The sequence below is a fragment of the Xiphophorus couchianus genome, chromosome 24 (genome assembly GCF_001444195.1).
Source record: "Xiphophorus couchianus chromosome 24, X_couchianus-1.0, whole genome shotgun sequence".
Classification (NCBI taxonomy): Eukaryota; Metazoa; Chordata; class Actinopteri; order Cyprinodontiformes; family Poeciliidae; genus Xiphophorus; species Xiphophorus couchianus.
In genome coordinates, this window is record NC_040251.1 from 9,507,847 (window position 1) to 9,520,517 (window position 12,671).

The following is a 12,671-nucleotide window of genomic DNA, read 5'->3' on the forward strand; positions in this document are numbered from 1 at the left end:
TGAAAAGATAAAACCATCCACAAAAGCAGTGCTATCTTCAAGTTGGAGTTTGCCCCACTGTGATTCAATGGATTCCACATGTAGACTAATAATGTCTCAGCAAATAATCACATTGCATTCAGAAAGGCAAATTACATAGGTTTTCTTTCTGTCAGCCAGCTGCAAACTGCTGATCAAATAGCCCTATCATCTTGAATTTCTATCACACAGACAAAAAGAATTGACCAGAGACAAGATAAAAGCCTGCAGTGCCCTGACAAATCTAAACTCACTTAGGACGTCAATAGTGTCACGCCGAAAAGATGCCTGCATTGAAAAAAAACCACCCAGAAATCCATATCAATACTCTGCCAATCAGGTAATTTCATTAAGGCATTCAATGCCATTTGCTGATGGGATAGCAAATTGTGTGCAAACAAAGCAAAGGTCAGTAAAGTATTGTTGAAGTAAGTGACAGATTGCACCTGGAGGAGTGCAGAGGGGCAGAAAAATGCGCCAAGTCGCTAATTAGACACCTATGGTACAAGGAGGCAACTTTCTAATTCCACCGGCCTGTTTTGATACAAATCAAGGTTTTTCCGTTGGAGTCGGTGTTTCTCTCCTGAACAAACTCCTCTCTGGATCTGCTTAAAAGGAGCGCTCCACAACTTACAATTTCTTTAAGCAGCTGTGAGTGGAAATTGCTTTTTTTTTGTTTTTGGGGTGGCGGGATGGAGGCTACGTTTATGGCTCCATTCAAAGGCTGACATCTCAAACACAGGAAGGAAGGAACTGAAGAAGTGCCTACAGTATAAAGAGGTTTGTTTTTAAACTCCTGCTGCCTTCCGCAAGACAGGTCCTTTAACTGAGGCATAATTTAGGATTATCTGATATAGCAAAGGAGGCTTTTGCTGTATAAAAAAAATCAATATGACAAAACACTCCCATCATTATCCAGCCATGCTCCTCCTGCAGCCATACAGTGGGGTTTAAAGACTCTACAGGGGTCCCACCCCCACAGAAAGAGCACTGACTTCAGCTCTGATGTCACATGTGGAAGAGGGAAACGAGTGGATTGGGTGTGTGTGTGTGTGTGTGTGTGTGTGTGTGTGTGTTGGTGGGACGAGCTCTCAGGATTATGGTCTGGAAGCATGTTAGATAATAGATCAAAGAGATACGCCGGAGAGAGCCCTTCATGCGTTTTCTACCAAACACTCATCGTTATGAGGAGTGGCAAATTATTTTATTCCTCAAAATGATGCGAAACCCTTGAAAAAAGAAATCAAATAGAAAAAAATTATTGACCAAAGTAACTACTTGTTTCATCTTTTGCAGCTAAGTGCTGCACAAGATTATTCCACTTATTTTACGTTTCACCTGTATTGTTTTGTATGCTGGACATAACATAAATCCGCACATTTGTCAGAGTTTGTGATGTCAAAAAAAAAAAAATCTGACATTTAGTGAATAATTTCAGAACTTTTTACATCACTAATATTACCTGCAACCTGTGCAAAATTTCAAAAATATATTTAAATCAATGGTAAGAGGAGTCAGTATGTCGTATAAGTTCCACTGACGCTGTTAAGGTTTATCCTTTCAGAACCTGTTGTACTTAATTTTATTTGGCTTTTTGTTTTTGTTATAGCAAATAAACCAAAATTAAAAACATCTAGATATCTAGGTTGGTTATCTAGATCACATTTAGAAAAATCAACTGAGTTTCCAAGATGGACAAGTCAAATTTTTACCTCAAGAAATAACATACAGTAACTGCCTTGTAGTGGGTGTCACCCATGTTTGAGCAAATATTAGTTTTCAAATGTCTCAGATGACTCAGTGGCCTTTCTAGCAAAGAAAAAAAACTATATCTAAGAAGAATGCTCACATTTTTAGCCTATAGGATTGGCCTTTTAAGCATTCATCACTGAATTCCCAAAAACTGTAGGATTTTTAAAAATAGATTTCAGTCAGAAGAAAGGAGCAAATCTACTTTCAAGGCATTAAATGTCATCAAGTGGTTTAACACAGAGATATATTGATGGAGCAGCAGAAATTTCACAACAATCTGCTGTACTCGTGAAAAACGGAAGATTGTTCTTACAATAACAAACCTCCCAAACCTCGATAAAATTGGCAAAGTTACATTTGAAGAGTCCCAATGGTGGGAAAACAGTGTTACGATATAATGAAAGCAAGGCTGACCTTTCAGACAATTTTTCCCACGAGGTAAATTTGGTGTAAAAACATCACCAAAATGACCACCATACCCACAGTGAAGCAAGGTGGTGGCTCCGTCATGCCTTAGAGCTGCTTTTCTTCAGCTGCAATTGAGGATTTAAGTGGAAGGAATCATGAAGAGTTCCACATATCAGTAAATGCCGAAACCAAACCAAACCTTTGGGCTTCTGCTAGAACTTTGAAGATGATGAGGAAGGAACTCCATCTTTCACTACAACACAAAGTATACATCCAGATCATTAGAACACTGGTTTCTGTGCACACTATATGGCCTCGCAACCTGGCAGACTTCGAGTGCTCTTGCAGAGAGGAATGGGCAAATATTGCCAATTCAAAATGAACAATGCTAGTAAGAGTCATTACCCAAAATGAAAAAGTGTTGTGTAAATTCATCTTGTTCTCAGTTCTTCACAGAACTAAAACCTGGGCTTTTTAGTTCCAGGTGTTTTGATTTATTTAGCAATTTTCACACCTTTCTGCAGATAATGTCCTACATACTAACAAATGTGCATCACATGAGACAAAAGCACAGGTGATGCATCACCTAATTTAAACCTAACATGCAGTTTTAATGAACTATTTTCACTGTTTGTAGTTTCATCAGTATCGTTGTTTGAAACTTTACATGCAATGCAGAACGGTTGCCTCTAACCTCCACAGGCTTTTACCAACATGCACTTCAAGGAATCCTCAAAAACCCTTCATAATTATTCCACAGAAAAGATAAAAGGACTCCCAATTAAATCAGAAACTACTAAAGGGGCACAATCATGTTTCCATTTGTCAAAGGCAAACTAACTCTGATGTGAACCCTTGGTGTTGACAGACATCTCCATCAGGAAGTAACTTTGCTTGAGTTTGTGCTCATGCTGAGCTTGTAAATGCAGCAGCGTGCTTCAGTGGATCCATTAGTGCCAGAATGCGAGAGACGAAGAAATCAATTCACAGGAGCCTCCTATTCAGGTGAAGCATCTTCTGCTTACGAATACAGAGGGCTGACATCTGTGTGTAAAAACGGCCAGAATAATAGATGGCAACAAGCAAAACACGCACTTTATTGAAAAATCTATTGCTGGAGCAGCTTGGCTTTTAGAATCAAAGACCTTGATGGTTGAACTAATGTTATTTACAATTGACATCAGTTGATTCAGACAGACGACTGGGAAGTATTCAAAAATGCACATAGAGTATGTAAGTAAACAACGCATTATATCAAAGTTAACCTCAACCTTTACTCTTGACACTCTGCTGCCCCCTTATGGACAAACTAAAAAATGCATGAGCCCGACATTTTTGATTTCAGGTTCCAGTCATTGCTCCTTAGCACTTTACAGGATATTACTCAGCTAAAACGAATCTCAAATAAATAAAAGCAAAAATAAATTCAAATGAATACAAATTTATTGAAATTGGCATTCATCAGTGAGCAGAAAAACACTGTGTAAACAAATGCTGTAGTTTGTCATCACTCCTGTCAGTGTATGTCATTCACTTTGCCTGTAAACGCAACTTTCAACTGTAATTTATCTGCCTATAGGAAATGTAACACTTTACCTGCTAGTTACACACTACAACAACACAAAATCATAACCAGTATTTTTAGTTTCTAGTGCAAATATATTAGAACAATATTGAAATAAGACAAATCTACGTCATATGTAACTTTTCCAAAACATGTAGGAGCTTGTTTTAGGTCAATAAATTGTTTAATATTTATCAAAACTACTAGCTCCACTGTAAGATATTTCTCACTTATAATATGGAAAGAATATCTTGTGATAAGTAAAGAAATCTGCCAGTGGAACTAATAGTTTTAATCAATAGTCAAGAGTTATTGACCTGAAAGGTTCTATATCTTGCAGAAAAGTTGCTTGTAAGTTAGAACACTTGAAATAGGAGAAAACTAAAATATTAGCACCAGAAACTAGACCAAAAATACTTGGTAACATTTGTTGTTTTTACACTGCAGCTACATCCATGTTTTCAGCTTGGCATGATGTCATTCATATGTCAGACTTCTCAGGCAAATCAACAGCAGCTTAAGTCAACAGTATTGATATTGTTGAAGTTTTCCCCAATTCTTCCAGACAATTAAAAGAGCTTATGTATAGTTTCACTTAAATATGCAATTCCTGTGACAAGTTAACTTACACTCATCATGGTCAAGTTGTTATATTAATTTTATTTGAACCATTTTTTCCCTCCACTTTCCAATTAAGATTTTAGATTTATCTTCAAACAGAGTTGGTAGCTTTAGGTTTCAATTTTAAGGAGTTAATACCAATTTAGTTGTGGAAAAAGTTTTGAAAGGAGAGTTGGACTCCGAGGTTTCCCTTTGTCACCTTTCTGGACAGCATTTCTAGGCAATGCCAAGATGTTGAGGGAATCTGTTTTGGAGGCATCGGGCAGAATGTGAAGCAGCCTGGATGCGGATCAGCCCCTTGACCGTAGTCCTGATCTGGAAAAGGATAAAGTGTTTCACGAGGTTGGGGCGAGGTCCTACCCAAAGTAGTGCCGTTTAACTTGGGTTCTTGTTCACAAAAAAGGGAAAATCGGAGTGGGAGATCGACAGGAAAATTAGTGTGGTATCTGAAGTGAAGTCAATACGTATCGGTCTGTTGGGTTGAAGAGAGCTGAACCGGAAGGTGAAGCTCTCGATTTACTAGTTGATCTACATTCCTGCCCTCATCTATTGTCTCAAGCTTTAGGTAATGACAAAAAGAATGAGAAAGTGGATACAAGCGTCTGAAATGAGTTTCCTCCGCTGGGTGTCTGCGGTTTCCCTTAGAAACAGGGTGAGACACTCCTTCATCCAAGAGGAACTCAGCGTAGAGACGAGCCATTGAGGTGGTTTGGGCATCTGGTTAGGAAGCCTCCCGGACTCCTCCCAGGCGAGGTTAGGGAATTCCCATTGGAAGCAGACCCAGAGGTAGACCCAGGTGACCCTGGAGGGACTATATTTCTTGGATTGGGAACATCTTTGGCTATTCTACACTTTTATATCCCAAAAGACCTGCCATATAACAGCTGTGCAGCATGCACAATTTTGAGAGCAACAATAAAGAGTAGGACTGGCTATGTTTACGTAGATATGATGGGTGACCAATTCCGATTGGCTCACCCATTGAACCTTTTAAAAATGTATTGACAATGGTTAAAAGCATTAAACAAACTGAAAGAGTGGTCAAATATTCAATAAAAAGGCTTGTTGATGTTAACTAAAAGCATTTGGTTAAGGGGAAACTTGCTTAGCAACATTTAATCCAATCTTACTGGAGGTGTATAATGTGAATAATTCATAATGCATTAAAACTTAAATTTGTGCACCCGATGCTTGTTTTTAAAAAATATTGCAGCGTATGTTGTATGAAAGGTTCAAATAAATAATAAAAAGCTTCAAAATAACATAGAACTTGCGTCCTATGATGAGTTTATGTGAACCTCTCATTGGAAATGTAAAGTACATTTCATTTCACTCATTGCGGCATGCTTCCAGGTGTGTGTGAATCTGCATAGAGTGTGTGTGGAGAGAGCTGCTCCACCGCGCCCTGCTGTGGCTGAGTGCACATTATCAGTGGAACACCCTGGATGACCACGTTCTGGCTACCAATGCCAATGTTTGGAACCACCAGTCCAGCTTCTTGACAAGGCTCAGCAGGCTTGGAGCCAACCATGTCCGGTGAAGTTGCTACTGTCACCAATGGTGAGCTCTTTTTTGTCATGACTCTTAGTTCTGTGCCCTCATCAGGAATGAAGGTGCTGAGGCCCTCCAGATCAGAGCTGTAGGTGATCAAAGTCTGCGTGCTGGTGGAGTCCTGAGGGGTGTTATTGTCTGAGCTCAGCTTTGTCAGCAGGACAGTCTGGGGTTCGGCCCTGACGGTACTGCAAGACGACCCGAGAGGTTGCACAGCTGCCAGCAGGTTGACTTGTTGGATCATAGATTGATTGACAACGACGTCTTGGTTATCTGGCTCCAGTAAGACCAGTTTGGTCTTGCTTGTTCCATCCCCACCAGCAGGGATTAAGGTGCTTTGCTGACCCAAAGGCTGTGGGACGATGATTTTAATCTGTGCGTTATTGTATGAAACCATTGAACTAGATGGGAAGGGAACTTCAATCTGAGCATTGCTTTGCGGCATTGTAACGGGAACCAGGTTGACCGTGTCTGCTGAGCTGGAAAGCTGGAGCTGCACCGTGTCCTGGGCGTCTCTATGCTGCTTCTTGTGGCTGCGCAGCGAGTCCTCCCTCACAAACGATGCATCGCACAAGTCACAGTGGAAGGCCCGGGCTGCATCAAGTTTGGCCCGATACCGAGAGCTGACGGGTTTAGGAGAGTTTTGTCCACCTCTGCCGGCATTCCTGACTCTTCCTCTCTCTGCTTTATCCGAGTGACACTGCTCTCTGTGAGTGACCAGACAGCTGAGTCGCTTGGAGGCAAAACTGCACAAGTCACATCTGAAGGGGCGCTCCTCTGAGTGGATCCGCTCATGGACTTTGAGCGCCCCCTTGCTGGAGCATGAGTAAGTACATTTGGAGCACTGAAAGGGCTGAGCGGGCAGGTGTTGCTTCGCGTGTTGCCGCAGAGCCGACCTGCTGGCGGACTTGTAGTCGCACTGTTCACACTGAAACAAGTTCTCAGTGCCGTGCTTGATGCGAGTGTGAGACTTCAGGTTTCCTTTCATAGCACAGCGGTACTCACAGAAGTCACATTTGTAGGGCTTTTCCCCGGAGTGAATGCGGAGATGCCTCTTCAGGTCGGAGTTGATTTTGAACTTTGCGTCGCACTGCTGGCACTGGAAAGGTGCATCACCTTGAAAGAGAAAGAGAGAATAAATGAGAGGCTTGTGTCACCAGGTCAGCCAGGTAAACATTGAATTAGCATTTGAAGGAAGCTACCGGTGTGAGAGCGTAGGTGCACAGTGAGTTGGCTAGAGTTGCGGCTGGCGTAAGGGCAGATCTGGCATTTGAACGGCCGCTCGTCGTAGTGGATCCGAAGGTGCTTCTTCAAACTGCTGCTGTCCGCTGCTGCGTACGAGCAGTGCTTGCACTTGTGAGGCCTCTCGCCAGTGTGGGAGCGGCTGTGCATGTTCAGTTTGTCACGCCGGCTGAAGCGCTTGTGGCAGAGCTCGCATTCAAACGGCTTCTCGCCTGCTCATTGAGGGAAGAACAAAGTGGGCTGACTCTTTGGGCTTTTCTGCAGCTCATCTCAAAAACGTACAGTATTAAAAGGGATTATCCTACCGGTGTGAGTCTTGAGATGTCGCTCCATGTCTTTTTGGCCATACTGTGTCTTAAAAGTGCAACCTGTAAATGTGGAAGAAAAGCCAAACTCTCTAATTATTTAGAAGCTTTTAGAACGACATTGTGTAAACAATAAAATAAATGTTCTCTCTGACCTAACAATTGGTGTGAACAAATTTTGGCTCACATCTTTTTTCCCCAACTTTGCTTTAATTTAGTAATAGTTGCAAATATTTGTTTCTATGCAACTCTATTAAAACAGAGGGGTTCTACACACCAATAAATGTGGCAATAATGTTCTTTCTGGCAGTGCATACCAACTCATGTGATGAAGGAACCTTTACCACTGTAGAATAGCAAACTTTATGAGTTTAGCATTTATCCTGTCTCTCAAAGAAAGCTATTGGCTGAGCTTTTAAAGCACTGAACTGTGAATCTGCTCTTTTTATCTGCTTAGACGCATTTCTCTCTTAGATGAAACCACTATAGAAGTAATTACTGTTACTTATGTAACTACATATTTATTTATGAATTTATAAAGCAATCCCATATCCGTGCAATCACGGCAGAGTCTCTTGAGCCAGGTTCAAGAGATGCTCATCCAAAGACGCTACATAAATTAACTGAATTTAACTTTCCTAATCTGAATATAACTTTAAACCTTCCCTACATTCACAAATAGTAACAATTAATTTGGTAAAAGGTCATTGCTGATGTATTCCCTTCTCTTCATTGAACTAAAAACACCTGTTTGGTTCAGATCAATATATGGCTTGAGGATCAGTAACTTTACAGAACCAACCTGAGAAACAGCAGGAGTGTCTTTTGGAAGTCAGGGCAGGTTTTAGTTTCTTGGATGGAGTTTTCTGTGCTTTGGTCAAGGACTTCTTGACACCCCTCACCACGCAGACCTGGTAAGCATCCTCAAGAACAAACTCTGTGCTGGAACCTGAGGTTTGAGGAAACCATGTCAGACGTGCATGAAACGGCTGCTTTTAAGTGACTTTCCATTAAAATATAAAACCGGAACCTGTAAGAGAGGCTGATACAGAGCTGACCGCGGTATGAGAGGAAGGAAGGGAGCATCCGTTTTGCTTATGGGCGAGAAAGACCTCATAATTATTGTACTGCTGTTTGCAGAAGCCGCAGATGTGGATGTCTGGGTTCACCTCCACCGCAGAACAGGATCCTGCATTTACTAGATAACGAAAATAGGAAATAATGACTTCACCACAGAATTTATACATTTAGATTTGTTATGCTGACACCCAACAACAATTCTGTGCTGATTAGGAGTTGCTTTGTCTTACCTTCGCTGTTGCATGTTGCCATTTTCGATTTTGTTTTGGTAAAGCTCAACTTATTTTTCGGCTGCTGTGTTCGAGCGAACGCTTCATTTTGGCGTAAAACAAAAGCGACTCAAATGAAAACACGGCCATCAACAAAACCGCATATTTTCAACTGTGAGCTCCATGAAGATTAGTTTCCACCGATAAAATTAACAGTTCACTCTTTCAAAAACACCGACACTTTGAGGTTTTACGACACTATCGCTACAGTTTGCGGCATGCGTATCTGAGTTACATACCATGTTGCATTGAATGCTGTGGGAAAAAGGAATTTCTTTCTTTCTTTCTTTCTTTCTTTCTTTCTTTCTTTCTTTCTTTCTTTCTTTCTTTCTTTCTTTCTTTCTTTCAACAGATGTAAACCATGTTATTATGTATGTGTACGCATAATACACACACACATGCACACCCACATATATGTGTGTGTGTGTGTATTATGCTTACACATACATAATAATATGGTTTACATCTGTTGTAAGATATATATATATATATATGGACACTGTTGTTGCATAGCAATGTCATGAAGAAGATGCTCTAGGTTATTCGTAATGTTTTTCATTTCATGAAAATCCTTTTTTGCACAATTATTTCCAGAGGTAGCAGAGAAGTCCCCAGAACACAACCAGCTTTTTTATTCGCTTGTTTAGTCTAATGCTGCTACCCAAACTAATAATGGAAGAAGATATCATATTCTCTATAGCAAAATTATAGAAAATCTGCAGCATTTTGCTGCAAACACTGAACCACCTAAGCCTCCTCTAGAAGTAAGGTCTCCTCTGTCCCTTCTTGTAGACCTCTTCATTGTTGCATCACCAGTCCATTCTGTTTTCTAGGTAAACACCGAGATGAATATTTGACAAAGACAAAGGAAAATCAGATATAAAGATACATTATTCACACACAATCCTAATGCATAATATATCAATGATATGGGGCAAAAATAGTTTCAGCTGCCATAGAAAAATTTGGAAATAGCTCCATTTACTCATTTACTGTTACCACTGATAATCCACTGCAATATATTTAACCCACAAAATGACACGTTTTCTGACTTAGTTTTAAAATTATCTCATGTCTGGACTGAATATTGAAGATTCTTGCTGATTCATATGGCAAAGAAAAAATGTTTACTTCACTTAGCCGCCATGTTAGCATTTCTAAGGACCTGATGTGTTATGTTTAAAAAATATCTAGTTCAACTTTTTAAAAGGAGTTATTTCTAATGTGAAATTTTGATATACCCTTTATAAAGTTTGTCATGCTTAAGAATGTGAGCTAGCAAGTTAGCTACGTCTTCAAGTTTTCTTCAAAGTTGTTATCTTTAGCTGACTACCTAAAGCCGGCCTCAAAGACATACGTCAAAACTATTTTAACCTAAGTTACAACATTGTCTTATTATATACTATGTGGTGTATTAAATTTTAACAGTTGGCTCGAAAGTAAACTTGAATTAGCTAAATATAGCTTTAGCACTTGTTACAGGAATGTAAAGGTAGTTCTTGTGTGAGCTTTCAGACACAGCAGCTGTTGTTGGACTCCTTGCTGAACAAACAGCCATTTTCAACTAAGGACAATTTACTGGGATCGTTGGGGTGAGGGAATGAGAAGGCCTCTATTTATGCCAGAGCAGTTGTGCTGGTGTGAATAAGCCATGAAAGTGAGTGACACACAGCTCCATTTTCAGTGGCAGCTCCTTAACTGCCTGATTGCCACTGTGAAGCTGAGGAATTTCCTTACGCTGACTTTCCCGAACAGCAAAGTCACAGGACTGATTCCTTCCCTGCTGAAACAGCAAATCCTCAAGACAGACAGGAGATCCACACACACGCCTACAAGGCTTACACACACACACACACGCACACGCACACGCACACACACACACACACACACACACACACACACACTGTGTGGCCTTTCATGGCCTGCCTTCATGACTGTGACAAGTTGATAATCGTCTTCTTTGAACAAGATTTCGTAAGGATACTCAACTATTATATTCAGATACCTCAGTGGGAATGTTTGTGTCAAATTAGTCACAAAAACAGCTTTATTTGCAGTTTTGAAATGTGATGACACAGAAATGACATAAAAAGGAGCTAATTAAATAAATAATTTGATACGTCCAGAATTTGCTAATCTTGTGCACATACAGTAAATCCCTGTCAGACTCAAGACGTGTCCCCACCCCCTTTCTGCCGCGACCGCAGCCTGTGGAGAGCAGACTGAATGTTTTGATGAATTTTAGTAGTTTCAGGAAAACTGTGCCTTTGGTTTCAATTTTGGTTTGTGACTCATTTGGCAACACCCCAAAGTAGGAATAAGATACAATGCCTCGCCTTGAATGCCTTGAACTTTTCCTCATCTTGTAGCATTACAACTACAAACTCAGATGGATTTTAATTGGGATTGAAAACAATAGGACACCATCATGTTTCTAGATGGACGGCCATGTCTTGGTTGCAGTTGCATCAAACTCTCCTTGATAAAATGAGCAGTGCACTGTGAGATGATGAAAGCTTGGGTATTGTCGTATAACCTAACATGGCTTTAAACTTCTCCACAACTTTATTTCCAACCTGTTTACTGTCTTCCTTAGTCTTCAGGTTGCGGTTGTTCACTAATGTTCTTTTACAAACCTGCTTGGCTTTTCGCAGAGCAGCTGATGAACCCCATTTAGCATCCTAATAACATTGGAAGTATAGAAAGCTGAATACAAATGCACTGCACACTTTTCAGATTTCTGTTAAAAAGATTGAAAAGCATTAATATTCTCCTTCAACTTCTGCCACATGAAATCCAAATAAATAACTTTCGTCACAAGTTTAATGTGACGAAATGAGAAGCGTTGTTTTCAAGAAAAAGACAGAAAACAATTGAAGGAACTTTCACAAAGAGAGTTCAAGAACTTTTATTCAAAGAAACTTAAGCATTTTCAATACCAGTCAAGTCATCTTCTGACATTATTCAAGAGGATCCAATTAGTTATTGAAGTCAAAAGGAAAGTATCTTTTGGATATCAAGCTGTGTCCAATTCCAAGGCATACTTTTCGCCCATTTACCGGGACACCCGCGTTTCCAGTGAGTGATGTAATGTCCTTCTTTTTCCCAATGAGACAAGGGCAACAATAGGGGGGGCAATGCCTCTGTCACATTATTTCCCCCCACCGAGGCACGCCAGCTGCTTACAGTTGCTTAATGGCCACGAGCTGTCACAAGGCATCACAGCCTGCTGCCACACAGGAGCGGCAGATGCTTTAATTGCACAATGACTTGTAGGTTGTCAACAGCAATTATACCAGGCTTCCACCTGAGGGCACCCAAACAACACAGTCCACTCGCTTTAGAGGCACGGAGGCTCTGGATCTATCTGCAAAATCTGATCTACAGGTTTTGTCTCTGTCAGGATGAGAGCCACACATTTATTCCAAGTCTCCTTTTAGCCTTAAAGCTCAGCCATGTGATGCAAAGTCCTGGGCTGGATTATTACACTGCAGGCGTGAGACCCCCAAAAATCATATTTAGACATAAAATATTTAGGTTTTGTCACCTTGGGGCGCAGGGCTCTCCGTGCTGCTGTGGGTCGTTGTGTGCAGAGTTTGAGTAATTCTACTTATTATTAATTCATATATCCCTCCATCCCCCTTTTTATATTTCAGGAGAAGCTAATTTCACCAGCGCCAGTCCAAATATTATTATCATTAAGAGGTGGAAAATAAATGTGTTTAAAGCTAACCTTCTACAGCCCACATTTACGGTGGCAACAATCTAAAAGATGTAAAATGTGAGTCATGTTGTGTGGCCAACTTAGGGAAAGTTTTTGTATTTGTGTAGTACGAAAATGAACGAGTAGAAATTATCCCC

The 12,671-nt window shown here is 40.5% G+C and overlaps 1 protein-coding gene and 1 long non-coding RNA gene across 2 annotated transcripts in view; one reads left to right on the forward strand and one right to left on the reverse strand.

The window, feature by feature from the left end:
- LOC114140999 (uncharacterized) overlaps positions 1-4,137 on the forward strand; it is a 23,503-nt gene extending 19,366 nt beyond the window's left edge. The window contains exon 2 of the long non-coding RNA XR_003594742.1: positions 1,051-4,137. This is a non-coding gene — a long non-coding RNA (uncharacterized LOC114140999). The remainder of the gene's footprint in view (positions 1-1,050) is intronic.
- zfp64 (zinc finger protein 64 homolog (mouse)) lies at positions 3,248-9,020 on the reverse strand. Its single transcript, XM_028011385.1, has 6 exons — positions 8,772-9,020; positions 8,492-8,659; positions 8,264-8,410; positions 7,462-7,524; positions 7,117-7,368; positions 3,248-7,030 (listed from the first exon to the last, which is right to left on the reverse strand). Exons 1-6 carry the CDS (start codon positions 8,791-8,793, stop codon positions 5,697-5,699), a joined length of 1,986 nt encoding a protein of 661 aa, XP_027867186.1. The 5' UTR covers positions 8,794-9,020; the 3' UTR covers positions 3,248-5,696.
- Positions 9,021-12,671: the final 3,651 nt, after the last annotated feature.